This window comes from Manis javanica, chromosome 14 (genome assembly GCF_040802235.1).
Source record: "Manis javanica isolate MJ-LG chromosome 14, MJ_LKY, whole genome shotgun sequence".
NCBI lineage: Eukaryota > Metazoa > Chordata > Mammalia > Pholidota > Manidae > Manis > Manis javanica.
Window position 1 is genome coordinate 92,504,883 of NC_133169.1, and position 15,887 is coordinate 92,520,769.

Consider the following 15,887-nt stretch of genomic DNA (forward strand, 5'->3'; position numbering starts at 1 on the left):
CTGGGGGCTGGCAGGTAGATAATAACGCCAGTCCAGCACATTTACAGGGCATCTCCAACGCCATGAAGATAACCAAAATGTTGCTCAAACTGCCAGGTATTAAACAGAAAACTGTATTTTCAGTCAGATCTGACTTCTGCCTTAAAAAGAATACCCTCTCGAGACTAGAGGTCACCAAAGGGAAGGGGGTGGGGAGTTGGGGTGGGGAGGGAGCGAGAAGGGGAGAGATTAAGGGGCATTATGATCAGCACACATCATGCAGGTGTGTCACGGGGAAGGCAGTGTAGCACAGAGAAGGTAAGTAAGGACTCTACAGCATCTTATTACACTGATGGACAGTGTGGCTGCAATGGGGGGGGACTTGAAAATATGGGTGAATGTTGCAACTACAATATTGCTCATGTGAGACCTTCATGAGATTGTATATCAACGATACCTTAATAAAAAATAAATATAAAAAATAAAAATGAAAGAAAGAAACCCTGCCATTTGTGACAATATGGGTGGACCTAGAGGGTATTATGCTAAGTGAAATAAGTCAGGAGGAGAAAGACAAATACCATATGACTTCACTTATATGCGGAATCTACAAACAAAACAAAACAAAATGAACAAAATAACAGTAGAGTCACAGACAGTGAGAAATGACCAGTGGTTATCATGGGGAAAGGTTGGGGGGTAGGGGGGATAAAATTGATGAAAGGGATAAAGAGGCACAAAAATCTCAATCATAATATAAATTAGTTACAGGGATGAAAGTACAGCACAGAGAATATAATCAAGGGTTCTTTAACATCTTTTTAAGTTGACAGTAGCTATCATTTAATAATGTATATAACTGTTGAACTATTATGTTGTATACCAAAAGCCAATATGATATTAGATATCAACTATACTTCAATAAGGGTATTTAACTTAAAATATAAAAAAATTTAATTTAAAACAAAATAAAAGAATACCCTCTCCTAAAAAGGAATTCCTTTAAAATTCCTTTTTCTAAATTGCCCTCTTCTGGAACTTCCAAATACCACCTTAAATGTTCATTTAGAGCATCTCAGACAGGTTCTTCATAGAAGGTTGGCAACATAAGCTAAGTTTCCACCTGACTGTGCCACCCGTTCACTGTGCAGCACAATCCCTTCCGAAGGACCCCAAATGCAAAAATGAGAGATGAAGTTCAAGTTCATTCCATGTTTTAAATTACTAGAGTAGACTATAGCCCATGGCTGAAATACTTGAGAGAAAAGGAAAGGGGGATAGAGCATAAAATATGACAAGAGAGTTACTCTGAAATATTCAATAAGTAAATTATGGCGCTCTTGACCTCAAAGTGACTATGGACGTGTTCAGCAGTATCAGCGGATATGTAAAGTGCGTCAGACGCCACCCTAGGGGCTGGCACTGAAGTGGCGGGTGAAGCCGTATGGTTCCAGCGCTCTGTGGAATTTTACATCTGGAGAGATTTAAAAAATGGGTGCCTGAAAAATACGTTTCAGCCACAGATGGATTTTGTTCAACCACCACAGTTGTTAACATTTTTAAAAAATACCAATGTTTTAAAATAATGGGAATTTCAACAGAAGTTCTCGTTTCTAGCTTCTCTTTTCAAATCGGAATGTTTGGCAAGCTGAGCTGGCGTCTCCACATGGCAGGGAGATGCTGGGGCTGAACAGAAGCTGTCGCGACCCCACCGGGAGGCCAGTGGCCACTGGCCGTCTGCCCCGCCTCACCGCTGCCCGCAGCCACACAGCCTCGCCATTGCAGTAAGCGACCCAGGTGCCAGCTCTCCGGGGGCTTCAGGGTAGGTGGCTCTTGGGTCGGTAGGAAACCAGTAAGGCATTTCAATCCTGTCACTGCAAACCGGGGCCCAGGGAGCTGCTGCAAGGGAACATGGACACTGCCCGGGGATCGCCCTCACCTGCGCCCCCGGCCCCGGCCCCCCCGCACCCCCCCCCCCCCCGCCACACGCCGAGGTCCAGGGTGACAAGATGCACGGGAAAAACGGGACCTGGGGATCCAGAAAAGGTTCTCTCCATTAATTGTCAGGCTGGACAAGTTCTTGCCTTCTCGGTGCCTCGATTTCCCCGGCACAGAAGAAGGGAGTCTGATAGTCCAGCACCACTAACATCCTGCTCGTCGGCGCCTGGGAACTCCTCCCCCCCTGGGGTCCCCGCCACCCCCGAAGGACGTCCCGAAGGACCCCTTGCGTCTCCCCGCCTCACATCTGCACGCCGCGCCCGCCGCCCGCGAATGCGCCCTCCCTGGCCGCGCTGCCCGGGGTCCTGCGGGAACGGCGCCCCCTCCAGGGGCGCTGGGCTGGGCCCGGGAGGCTGGGGCGAGGTCCGCCGCCTGCAGACCCCGGGGAGGGCGGACCTGGACGCCGCCTGCTGGCCGCTCCCCGCCCCGCCCCGCCCCGCCCCGCCCGGGGGCCCGGGAGCCGCCCTCCCGGCGGAGCCGCAAGCCCGGCGGCGCTCGGACCCCTCGGCCGCCGCAGGTGCCCGGCCCGGCCCCGCGCTCGCAACCCGCAGCGCGCCGCGCGCCCGGTCCGGTGGGCGCCTCTCCCGCCCGCGGCCCCTGCCCGGGCCCCTCCGCGGCCGCCGCTGCCCGGTGGGCGTAGCCGAGCTGCTTGGCAGGCGCGAGGGGACAGCCGACGTCTAGGTGAGTGGTGGTCCAGATTGTTTTCTCTGTCTCTTGAAAAGCCTGCTTGCAAAGGACACTGTTGGGAGGCTAGTAAGTTAAAGGGTAAGAGAAATAAGACAAAGACAGGCGATCAAGATGACCCATCGCCGCCAGAGAGGGCCGGGGGCAGCCCTGGCTTCCTCGCTGTAGGGCACCGCTCCTCGCCGGACCAGACACAGGCAGACCTCAGGAAACGTTTACAGGGTGGAGATAAGTGCGGGGCTGTGTTTCTGCTTGTGACTCGTACCCAGTTTCTAAGCAAGCAGAATTGCCTTTGATGGGTGGCTTCATCTCTACAAGGATTTTTCTGCCAAAAGCAGACAGATCTGAACAGTTTGCACATAAGTAAAATGTGGGGTGTTCACACAAATGGACTGCTATGCAGCTCTTAAAAAGCTTAAATCAGAGCTGCAGAGATCCGCCTGCCTAGGTCCCAGGAATAGAATGGTAAGTGATCACAGAAAGATGCAGCATATACCTACTCTAAGATGTTAAACGTCTAGGTGACTTAATTCAAAACACATGTTATGTTGTAAAAATCATAGAAAGTAGACTGTAAAATATTCACGATTCATGACGGTGGCTGTCTTTGGGAAGTATAAAAAGGGAATTCGTTTGGTTTTAGTATTAACCTGGAAATAGTGTTTCCTTATAATTTTTAATACATAAAAATGAAGCCAAGTTGACAAAATATAAACAATATAACTGAGTGTGGTGTTAACTTGGGTGTTTTTCATGATATTTTTGTTCTTCCCCATATTTCTAAATATTTCTCAGTTTGAGAAGTTTTGTTTCTCAAATGCAATCAAAATAAGTTAGGTCTAGAAAGTTTCTGTGATGACTGCCCTTGTACTGTTCACCATGTAAGAACTTATTCACTGTGTAAGAATTTGTTCACCATGTAAGAACTTGTTCCTTATGCTTCAGAAGGTTGGAGACTGACGAGAATTAGGCTTGGGGTGGATTAATGATTGTGCATTGAGTCCCCTATACAGAATTTTATTGTTGTTAACAACCATTTGATCAATAAATATGAGAGATGCCCTCTCAGAAAAAGAAAAGATAAGTTAGATCTATGCACATGCTGTGGCAGTGAAACCTAAACAGGTCCATCAGAAGTTGCAAATTTCCTGCTTCAGGGCATAGGGTCCTAAGCTAAAGGTGACACCACTTTACCTAGGGAGCCTGAGCTGCTTAGGACGCTCACCTATCCACAGTCCCCAGAAGTACAGGTCAAAGGTCAAATGTTGGCATTAGAGAACGAGTCTGCAGTTATTAATCTGATAATTTGGCCAGGTCAAGGTAGATCTGAAAATTCCCTGTGGTCCTGTAAGACGCGTCGTCTTTCTCTTCTGTTTTCTATGTTTAGGATATTCATTTCCATGGGTGGTGACTGTCTCTTGACATCTTGAAACGGGGCTTCTGTCACACTGCGGACTTGGTACCAGAAGGCCGGGAAGGGGGGCCGGGAAGGGTGTACGGTCTGATAGGAGAGAGTCCTATAGTTCTTCCTGGCCCCGTTCAGCACAGTGGAAAAGATGGGTCTGTGTTTTCCTGCCAGAGAAATGCTGATTTCTTTCTGGATATGAGGACAAGTTATCTAATCTGGTCAACCACTTGGGGAGAAAAAGACATTGGGTTCGAAACTGGATTGGGTGTGTTGCGCGCGGTGGAAATGCCAACACTGCATTGTCCCATCCAGCTGCTCCTCTCCCAGACACACCCCAAAAGCCCTTCCCTGTTGACATCTTTTCTTCCTGCTAAAACTCACTATTTCTTTGGTGAACAGAATTGCACATCAGAATGGAACTCCAAAATGCGGCAAATTGTGATGATCTTGCTTGTTTTTTCTCTTTTTGATTTGACAACTTGCGAGGTCAGCTCTTGGTACATTTTATGTTGCAGGAAGATGGCTACTTGAGAAAAGCCTGAGGGGTGAAGAAAATGTAAGAATGACAGGATTGGGGTGTGGCGTGAAAACCACGCGTACTGAGGTTTCACACACAAAAAAGAATGTAGTCCTAAAACTGCAGTGTTAACAATTGCAGCTCCTTAAAAGTCAATGGTCACCGCAGACCAGTCCTCGCTAATGTCAGCGGGGCTTCAGTCCTTACTATTTCGCACTTATTCTGGGCTCTAAATGCGGTACTAACACACACAGGGCACCCATTTGCTCTCGTTCGCCTTTTCCGCTGGGATGAAAAGCCCTTTGTTTCTTTAGCCTGAAGCAACAGTTGCCTTCTTTTTATCTTCCTGATCCTAATAGCTCCCCGGAGCCTCCTCCACCACCTGTTACCACCTGCCCCTCCCACCTCCTCCCCTGCCGTTTAATTGGTTGCTTCCTAATTGCTGACTCTTTGCTCTGTATTTAATGATTCTTTTAAAAGTGCGTAAGGCACTGTGCCAGCAGTCAGCTTTTAGTATGAAAAGCAGCATTTCCTTAATGAGTCTGCCTTCCAAATGAAGGCTTTACTTAGACTTTCCTGATGGGAAAACCAGTTTTTCTTGGGAGACTTGCTAAAGGTGCTTCTCAAGTCTTTTTTCAGTAACACATTTTAGCCCAGGTTTGCTTGGGACACTTTCTTCAATTCTGCCTCTAATCTGTATTTCCTTAATGGGGGCAAAAAGTCCGAGAGGAAGTCAATCAACAGGTGTCGAATTTTAAAACCAAAATACGATTAAGAAATGTGCTACTAGTAACACTGACGCTCTACAAAGTATGCGGCAGGCTTTGTGCTCATTGTTCTACGTACACTGTCTCATTAACTGTGAGCCGAAAAAAACTGTTTGTCCCACGCGTGGGATTTTCTCAGGCCATATACAAAAATCAATTTCAAAATACTGTTTTGTATAAAACCTGGATCTGTATCCTTTTCTCTCTCTCTCTCTCTCTCTCTCTCTCTCTCTTTTTTTTTTTTTTGGTGGACTCCAGATCTGACCTGTGAGCCCATATTTCGACTTGGCAACAGTCTTTCAGATATGAGAGTAATGAATGCCCTCTTTCAGTGGAACCTAGATTTTCCAGGTGACCAGTTATCCCACCCTGCGCCCAGGCCTCCACCTGGTGCAACTCAGTCACATGCATGTCTGCCTGGCCCTCTGGGCATCTGAGCGTGTGACCACTGATGGAGGCGCTGTGAATTCACGCATGTTACAGATGAGACGTTAACTGGCCCCAAGCTATGGTCAGTGTCAGTTTAGACCCAGAACTGGCTGCTGCCTCTCCTTACCAACTTCAGGCAAAGTAAAATTCCTTATGATTGTGTTTTAAAATGTACATTTTTTTTCAGGGCTTTTTAAGCTTTTATTTAATTTGAGCTTCCAACTGGCCAACAATAATTGAGCACTTGCGCTATGAAAATACTTTAATAGTGACTCATTAATCACATTTAATTTGCCTTTGAGGTAAGGAGCAATTCCCATCTTCAAGTTCAGGGAGGAAAAAGATGTTTAGCAGAATTCTCAGAGCTCGGTCCTTTCACGGTGTGGCACTTTCCATGGCAGGGGGGAAGGGAAAGAGAAGGCATGTTTATGCCTAAAAAAATATTAAAGTTGTCCAGCACACCTCAAGAAATAGTTTAAAATTAACTTATTCTCAAAAAATATGGAGAGTCCCAGTAGAATATTTGTATTTTATTGTTGTTACTAAAGTCTGTAGAGAACTACAAATGACAGTGGCTTAGACAGAACAGACAGGTTTTTCTTTCTCATGTAACTCAGGTTAAAAACTTGTCTTGCTAGTTAGAAAAATATTTGGCTTTCCTCCTGTTTGCAAGTCCAGGTGCACTACCGATAGTGGGTTCGCCCAGATGCCCGATGTTCTCTGTTACTTCGGAAATCCTTGCCAAGCACAAACAGTTCCACTGCAGGAGACAGAATGGTTACTGTTTGGGCCACTGTCTGTACTCAGGGTACCGAGGGGACACCAAATTGTAAGGATTCCGTTCTTGTTCTCCCCTAGAGATCCAGCTGTGGCTTCTGGACCCTTCTGAGGGAAGATGAGTATTGCTGCCAGGATGATGTAACTGGGAGATCCAGGTCTGGGCAGCCTCGACCATGGGGGCCAACGCTTCAAGCAAACCGCCAGTGTTTGATGAAAACGAGGATGGTAAGAAATGTGTGATAACTGCGCATAAAATATAGAATTGTGCAGAATTCAAAGCTCTTAGTTTCATTAACAAATTGCAGTGTGAAACCATGGAAAACGTAAGAGGTTGAACTGCAAGGGTAAACCCGCGGACCGCGGATGCTGAGAGCTGGATTACCTTCCGCTTTCCACCGCCCTTGGGCAGCTTTCTGAATCACAGTGCTCCTATGCCCTTTGTCCATAGGGAGCTGTGCTCGGGCACCTGCTAGATAGAAGCCCTTGAAATTAAATGACTCGTTTGTTCTCTGCGCTGTTCCCTTGACAGTGGAAGTTACCCCTACTGCTGGTTCATGTTATCAAATTGCCTGTGAAATATAATCCGTATTTGTGGTATTAGAGTGGAGTCACGCAGGTAGGCGCCTTCTGAGCTCCCACCGGCATGCTTCAGGGTCCTCGGCACATGCCGCAGGGCTAGATCATAGGAGGAAGTAAATGTTTTATGGGAGAAACAGGAGACTTTTAAGACCAGGTTCAGCAAGAAGGGAAGTAGATCCTCCGGTCATCCCACAGTGAGGCAGGCCCGAAGCAGGAGTGAGCCTCCCCGCGCCGCTGTTCCTCTTACGGTGGGAGTGTGGGCACCTTGTCAGTGCATTCAGGGTGGAAGCTGTTTAGAGGTTGTTAGGGGCAAAAGGCAGCCCTGGGTCCCAGCTAGTAGGTTGACCAGGCCTCCCAGCGGGAGCCGTGGACTTATTTCCAGGGAGTTCTGCCAACCGGACACCAAAGGAAAAGAAAGAGGGACTGCGATTCAGGAGACCCAAGCACCTGTCCTGCGTCCAGCGACCTGTGAGGCTCGAGAAGCGTACCTCCTCACCCTGTCTTCAATTTCCTCATCCATAAAGTGAGAACAGGGTACCTTTCAAGTTTTCAACTTATAACATTTATTGTTTTTGAGGTCTTAAAGCCACTTTGCAAAAACTAAATGAAGCAACATTTAAACCATCAAGGGAAGGGTCTTTTGTCAGACCATAAGCTTGAATGCTAAAGAAAACACTACAAATGACAGTGGCTCAGATGTGACAGATGGGTTTTTCTTTCTCATGTAACCATCTAGGCTTGAGTAACCCAAGCAGTATGTGGCTCCGGAGGCTCAGGGGCTCTGGCTCTGACAAGCTTGCTTTGTCCCCCGCATCCCCCAGGGTGTCTTGCCACCTCCTGCGAATGCAGCCAGTGGGGACAGGGAGGGCAGGGAGGCTGAGCCCACTGCTTGTAACCCTATCATCTGGCCACTGCTTGTCACTTTCATTCACATGCACACACCTAGTTAAAAGGGAGGCTGGGAAATGTCCTTTGTTACCAGGTGTGGCCTGTTCTTACAAAAGAGGGGGAGAATGAGCTGGTTGCCGAGGCTGGAGGACAACTACAAGCCTGCTACAATCTTAGTTTTTGAGTCTTTGAATGGACCCTTCCGAACACAAATACCCAATCAGGATGCCTTATTCCCTGCTATTCACCATCAATTTAGAGGCACGTCATTACTACCTATACAAAAGATTGCAAAGTAATCCTGAAATGATATAGTCAGAAAACAGCCTGAAGAAAACTTTTTTCCACTCTTACTGCTATTGCCTTGCTTTGCTCTATCAAGTAGCAAAGACAAGAGACTCGTGACGCTGCCGGAGTTTTCCGTCCCTAAAACGGCCTTGACAAAAGCCAAGACGAATAGGCTCGGCTTCCCTTTGTTTGGTTCGCGGTGCTGTGGACTCGGAGCTGATGTTGTGCATGAGGCTGGTCCTCAGGAAAGAGAAGCCAGCTTCATGCTTATAACTTGCTAGGAACATGCGTCATTGTACGGTGTTAGGATAGCATTATCATGATTTTTCCTTCATTCAGCCAGCCTTTCTTCTCATGGAATGCCCAAGAAAGTGGTGGGCCCGAGGGATTGTGACAAATGGGGAATAAGGTTCCACTTTTTATAAGAGTACCTTCCAGGGACTCTGGAAAAACTAGGTTGGAGCAGTGAGGTTCAAGGAGCAATTGGGTCCTTCCTGACACCCTCTAGGTCCCCACCTCTTTGTTGTCCAGCCCCCGACCCTATGAGATGAGACTGCAGCACGAATAAAGAGACGAGCTGAGCAAAGCAGCGTGTCCGTGCTTCCTGGGGGCGAGGCTCTGGGCCACTTACACGCATGGGTGCAAGGCAGAGGTCGAGGGGCACATCCCCCACTAGGAGCCTGTTGCCTGCTGGACACGAGGAAAAGAGAAGGGAACGAGTCAGCCCTCGCCCTGGCCTTGTGGAGACCATGTTCTAAGGGGGGAAGGCAGATAATAAACAAGCGAACAACAGAACCACCCGGGTAACTTCTGGCAGTGCTGAGGTGTCACCAAAGAAATGACTCTGAAGAACCCTATGGAGAGTGACAGGGCGGTGGGGGGATGGCCACTTAAGGGCGTGGTCGGGGCTGGCCCTTCCCGAGGAGGTGACATCGGAGGCGAAGCCTGAAAGGTGGGAAGGAGCCACTCACGTGACAAGAGACTAATTCAAGCATAGGAAAAAGCAAGTCCGAGGTCCAGCAAATGACCAGGTCAAAAATGAAGAGCCACCCGTGTCGTGACATCGTGAGGCACCCACATCTGTGTGGGGTGGAGAGGTTCTGTGCCTAGCTGCCATATTAACTTGTTTATAAGATCACTGAGTTTGGGGAGGAAAAGTATGGCATCCTGGACACTTACATTTTTTTTTTTAGTCAGTAAATCCTGTAATTGTCTCCTTTCATGGCTCTGGATTGACTACAAGGTAAAATTTTATTTGATGGCCATGAAGCTTCTTACCAAGAACACGAGCAATGGCTAATCAAAGAACGTGAAGGCCTACATCATTTTGATCTCCATAGTTTTATATAAATAATCAAACTGGGCCAGAATCTAGGGCACTTAAGTGAGCCAATTTAATTAATTTTAAAATATTGCTGAAAAGACTCCAGTATGTGATGAAAAAGCCTGTAGTATTTCCTCCAAAGTGTTTGTTTTTCCCAATATATAGATTTGAGAAGAAAATCTGAGCCACTTTTCCCAAGTAATATTCAAGATTTCTTTCTATGGGAAGTGTTCGGTTCATTTGGAAGGTAATTAAGGGATAAGGTAAAATGTTATTGGATGTCCCCTGGGATAAGCTGTTCTTGCTAGAATTGATCCTGACACTTTGCATTTCATATATGATAATATCTTGAAAGAGTAACATAGTCACTTATATGATCTGTAGTGAAAATAGAAAGTAAGATTTACAGCATGGCTGAACAGAATAAGGTATGCTTACTTGACTACTAAGGCAGCTTTTACAAAGTAGATCTCAAGTTATACTACTATTTTGTTTTGTGGCTCTAGCTTTTATATGTTAGTGCAAACCTAAGTCCTAATTACTTTATTGCGGTAAAATGTACACAACAAAATGTATCATTTAAAACATCTTAAAGTATACAGTTCAGTGGCATTAAGTATATTCACATTTTGAGACAACCATCACCACCATCTCTAGAACCTTTCTGAACTGGAATTCTGCACCCATTAAACAATTACTCCCCATTCCCTTTTCCCCAGCCTCTCGCAGCCATTGTTCTACCTTAGGTCTCTATGAATTTAACTATTCTAGATACCTTATCTAAGTGGAGTCATGTAATATTTATCCCTTTGTTCCTGGCTTATGTCACTTAGCACAAATGTTTTCAAGGTTTGTCCATGTTACTGCCTGTATCACAATTTCATCCTTGTTAAGACTGAAAAATATTTGTGTATATATCCCACATTTTATTTATTCTTTCATCCATAGACATTTGGTTGTTTCTACCTTTTGATCATTGTAAATAACGCTGCTATGAATGTGAACATGGGTATACAAGTGTCTTTTCGAGTCTCTGTTTTCAGTTCCTTCAGATATATACTTAGAAATGCTGGAACATATGGTATTCTGTCAGTTCTTTCAAGGAACCAGTATACTGTCTTCCACCTAATTATGTTTTGTATTTTGGTAATGGGAGACTGCCTAGCATAACGGGCTAAAATCATGGGCTTTGTTAGTAGGAAGATATACACAGGTTTAAATCCCAGCTGTGTCACAGGCTAACAATCTCTGTGTTTCTAAGGGAAAAATCAACCATTTGATGATCAACCATCATCAAATACAAAATCAGCTTGACTAATTTTAAGGTGTTCTAAAGGGACTCAGAATACTGCAAAAAGTCCCCAAACCTAAATAATTACTAATGAATTGATTTTGGGGGAAAAAACCTTTCTATTGTGCAAGTTATTAAACCTCTGTAAGCTTCAGTTTCTTCATGTAAAATGCAGGTAATAATTGGGTATACTTCACTGGGTCATTGTGAAGATAAAATAATTCAAGTAAAACACTTAGGAAGGTGTCTGAAAAAGTACTCACCCCGTGAAAGCTAGTTCTATTATTTACTAGCATCAGAGGCTTGGAGCATGAACTTTTTGAAGTCCTTCAACTTCTACAAGAAACAAAATTGATTAAGTGCAACTCCATAGATGCCACAGATTTGAGACCTATTCACAGTTCTATCAGTGGAATTGAGATTGACAGAATGGCAGATTTTATGGGTTCTGTGAAATACCAAGTAAAAGCTCTCTAAAGAGAAGCCAAGTTCCTGACTTCACAAAATTAAACAGGGATAATCTCAACTGGTCTCTCTTTTGTCCTCCTTGGGGTATTTGTATTTTCAGTTAAGGTAAAATCAAGAACTCATTGGGCTGAAAAAATCAAACTTTACTTTTTCTGATTTGAGCCTAAAACTATTTAAGTAATTCAATTCAGTCAACAGACATTGTACTGTGACATCACCCCCATAGCCAACTGCCATGTAGATACCCTAAGAAGTAATTAATACAGAGACATTGTAAGTTTCAGAAAGACAAGAAGTGCAAGTGATACTTGTTTTTAGTATTTGTAACTTTTCCTTTCAATCTGCTTCATTCCCTTTCTCCGAATGCATGGTCTTTGTTTGGTTTGATTTGAGGGATTTTTTTTGCTTTATTTTAAAAAAAATCAACATGTTAGAAGTCCAATCATTGAGGTTTTCAGAAATTCTTTAATTACAGGAGAAAGTGGACTTGCTTATAATGTTGGTAACAGAAGAGAGTCTTGCAATTGTCAGAAGCGGTATGTGTTTCCAAACATATACAAAAAATGTACAGTTGATAAAGTTGGTTTAGTTCAACCAAGAGACAACTTTCTTCTGGAGTATTAATTACAGCTAAGAAAAGTTGGCCTCGGGTTAAAAAGCTGCTACAAAGAGTTCCTCAAAGCCCTGAGTTTGCAGACAGAGTTCAATTATTGCATTATTCTTTGGACTTGCTGAAACTCAGTGTTCTTTCATTTGGCGACGCTCTCATCTCCTCGGACATGTGACTGCTTCCAGCTCTCTGGCATCTTCTTTGGCCACAGAGGCAGTGGCTCCTTCAAAATGCTGGGCCAAAAAAATTGGCCCCCGATTTGCAATCCAAAGGAAGGGGGAGGTTCCTGCGTCGATTCCAGCAATGAAGGGCTTTCAGAATATTTGTTCTTTAAGTATCTATGCATTGCATATTTGCACCGAATTGAGTAAGCAAATGAATTTCAGACTTTCCCCTCTCAAACTTGATTTATGTTGTCTTATATCACTTACTATTTTGCATTAGGATGATTGAAAGCATAAAAGGAAAAATGCTCTCGTAAGAGTTGCCTTCTTAAAAAATTAAGTCATCTTGTATGGTCTAATATTTATTAAGGCGTTTGTCATAAATAACCTCAGGTCCAAGTTTATAGCACCAAATACTTTTAACTTGTAAGGGCTTTTCATTGCTTATTTTTAAGTAACACTCATGGTATAGTCATTTCTTATCTTACCCAGAGCTATTTTTCATCTTCATCTTGAAGCTACCTAGGTTGAAAAATATGTAAGCTGGTTTCAGTTTTCAGGCTATGTGATTTGTATGGCAAGCCTGCAGTCTTCAGTGAGAATGGGAGTGAAGGCCTTCAGAGGGTCTGCCTTCCGATGTGTGGCCTTGAGGTGTAGACTTAATAACAGTGACCAGTGTTAGCCATCAATTCACCTCTGCAGGTCCTATGAATTATACAAGGATTTCAATGATGCATTACTATGTGACCATCCATGGAAATTTCATTTGGAAACACACACACACACACAAAAAGCCAGTGATGGAATAATACGATTAGAACAGGACATTATTAAGCACAGTTTATATGTTTAAGAGGACTGGAAAATTTACAGATTGCTAATTCAATACTGACATAGGCTTTATTTTCTCCTCCTGAACTATTTCATCTTTCCTGTTTGGAGGCATATTTGTAGTAAAATAAGTAATATTAATTTTGTTTTATACTTGAGTAGCCTGCATTTTTATGTCTAAGAATGATTTAAAGGAAGGGTTGGCACACTATTTCCATGATGGGCCAGAGAATAAACACATTATGCTTTGCAGCTGAGACAATCTCTGTCACAACTACTCAGCCCTGCCATTGTAGCATGAAAACAGCCTTGGATAATGAAGAAACAAATGAAAATAGCTCTGTTCCAATATTTTATTTATGGACGCTGAAATTTGAATTTCTCATTTTTTCTTATCACAAAATACCTATTTTTCCCAAGCACTTCAAAAATACAGAAGCCATTCTTAGCTTACAAGCCATGTAAAAATAGACAGGGGTTTTGATTTGGCCTGTGGACCATACTGTGCTAGCCCCTGCTCTAAAGCATACTGCAAAGATTTATCTGCATGTGCTGGGGGCCCTGTGATGCCCGTCTGTAACCCTGGAGACTCAAACTGAGGTACTGGGCAAGGAGGCTGATCTCTGTTCTCTGCAGATGCTTCATAAATTCACTTCACTGTCTTTCTTCGGGTCGTTCAGTGCGAGCCAGTGGAAGTACTTGGACCAATAAATCTGTTTTAGAGGGTAAAATGTATTATTTTTGTAGTTTTATATGATGTGATGGTCACACAGACTGGGTTCAATTAAATAGGAACAACCTGTAATTTATCTGGAATATTTCTAGGTAGAATGTATTTCCTACTAGGGGCATTCATTCAGATGAGGGGCTTCTGACAATTGTGGGTAGTGATCCCCCCCTGCCTTCTGCTCAACTCTTTGACTTCACAATTTGCTCTAAAGAAATAGCCAGTGTGTTTCTGACTTCTGAGCTAACTCATGAATTGGGGTCCAGGAGGCAGGAAAAGAAGCTGTTGGTGCCCACTGCTTGGTCTTGGCACCAGTAATGGGCATCAGTAAATCCCGGACCCCCTGGGACACCGAGTTTCATAAAAGGGAAGTGCTGACTATGCAAACAGATGACATCAGTTGGCCTTGGAGGCTGCCTGTCTGGGGAAGTTCCAGATACTTTCTTAAAGGACCTGCCAAGCTCCACAGGCATTACTGGCAACTATTTGCTGCCAACCATTTCGACTGATAAAGGGCTAGTGAACCAGCTAAGTATTTTTCATCAGCAAGTCACAAGAGATATGCTTTAGAACTAACCTTCAACCTTAACTAGTATCCGAGAGTTACAAGTTAAATCAGTGGCTCCTAAACACCCTTTTTGGACAAATGCCAACTGATGGCAATGTTTTTCTTAGTCTGTGGTGAAAAGAGAAAAATGAGGGCATTGTAATAAGCTTCTCATAAAGCTAACACTATTAAAGTTTGTAAATCTAAGACTACATCCTTTCTTATTGTGTGTGTGTTTAGTATTTCAGGATTATGCAAATGAATTTTTTTTAATATTGAAAACTTAGAGAAGTGACTTGCCTGATCTCCAGTTTTCTCATTGGATAAAAGGGGCTAATAACAGCATCTGCCTCACATAGTTTCTGTGGGAATAAAAAGATTATCCATAAAAAATGTGTAGCCTAGTGCTTGACATATAGTAATCGCTCAATAAATGTTATTACTACTATTATCACCCTAGTTTTTAATGCTCTGACTTAGCTAATAAAAAACAAAAAATGACCCAATGTTGATTTTTCTTTTCTCTCCTGGTTTTTTTGTTTGTTTGTTTCTTTTTTTAGAGTATAGGTTTTTCCTGATTTATAAAATCCAAATGTATAATTGTGTGCAGATAACGTAAGTAGCTGAGATGGAAAAAAACAGAAACAAAAACAGAAGTGACCTATTTGAACCAGGACAGTCGTATTCATTGAAGTGAAAGATGGTGGTGCCTCGGCTAAATACGGTGGCAGTGGAAATGGAAAAGCTGAGTTAATATATATTTTTTCAAGATGAAATAATTGTGAGCTACTGATGATCTGTGTGTCAAGTAAGAGGGAAAGAATGAAATCAAGAATGAATTCTAGGTTTCTGCTGGAGTAGACAGAGAGGTGGCTGTGGCGTTTGGCTGAGAGGGGGAAGAGAGGGTGCTGAGGGGCTGGGGACATGTTCGGGCGCTGCCGGGAGTTCCTGTCTGGATGCACGAAGTGACTGTGACCCGTCTAAGTGGTGCTGTCAAGTAGGAGGCCGGGTTGAGAGGCCGGACAGGAGTGGAAAAGTCTGGACCAGAGAAATAAAGATGTGTCTGTGGTCCTCCAGGCATGGACGAGGCTGCCTTGGGAGGGTGTGTGAAGCAAGAAGGGGACAGAAAGCTTGGTACTTAGACACCAGGCAGGGGAAAGCCATCCAGCCAAGGGGAGGGGGAAGGAGCGGCCAGTGAGGAATGAAAGCCATTTGTCTTGAAATTTAAGAAGGAAGAATATCTTTAGAAGACAGAGTAGTCACGCATGTAGAATGCTCCTCTGTGGCTGAGGAACGGGAGAAACAGCGATGGGATCAGGCAGCTAGGGGGGCACTGGTGACACTGACAGAAGCAGTTCTCTGGAGATGTGGCGGCCCGAGCCGGATGCTGGGGAGTCGGGGGTGCGCGAGCACAGACACAGCAAGTACGGCCTGCTTGTCTAGGCCTAAAGGGGAACAGAGGGGTGTGCCAACGGCTGGAGCTGGGTATGATATTAAAGGAGGATTTTTTTTAAAAAAAAAGGAAATACTAGACTTAGAATACAAGTCTAAGCGGATAGGAATGAACTAATATAAAGGGAAACATGATTAAATCACGTGCCCAGGAAC

General features: G+C 44.2%; 1 protein-coding gene across 2 annotated transcripts in view; it reads left to right on the forward strand.

Moving 5' to 3' along the window:
- Positions 1-2,480: 2,480 nt before the first annotated feature.
- Positions 2,481-15,887, forward strand: part of STK32A (serine/threonine kinase 32A) — a 109,111-nt gene continuing 95,704 nt past the window's right edge. The window contains exons 1-2 of one of the 2 annotated variants that reach the window (XM_073221955.1): positions 2,481-2,658; positions 6,641-6,787. In XM_073221955.1, the coding sequence (XP_073078056.1) occupies positions 6,736-6,787 (52 nt within the window). In that variant the 5' untranslated portion in view covers positions 2,481-2,658; positions 6,641-6,735. Of the gene's footprint in view, positions 2,659-6,640; positions 6,788-15,887 lie in introns of those variants that run through there. The other variant, XM_073221956.1, reaches the window with a different exon arrangement.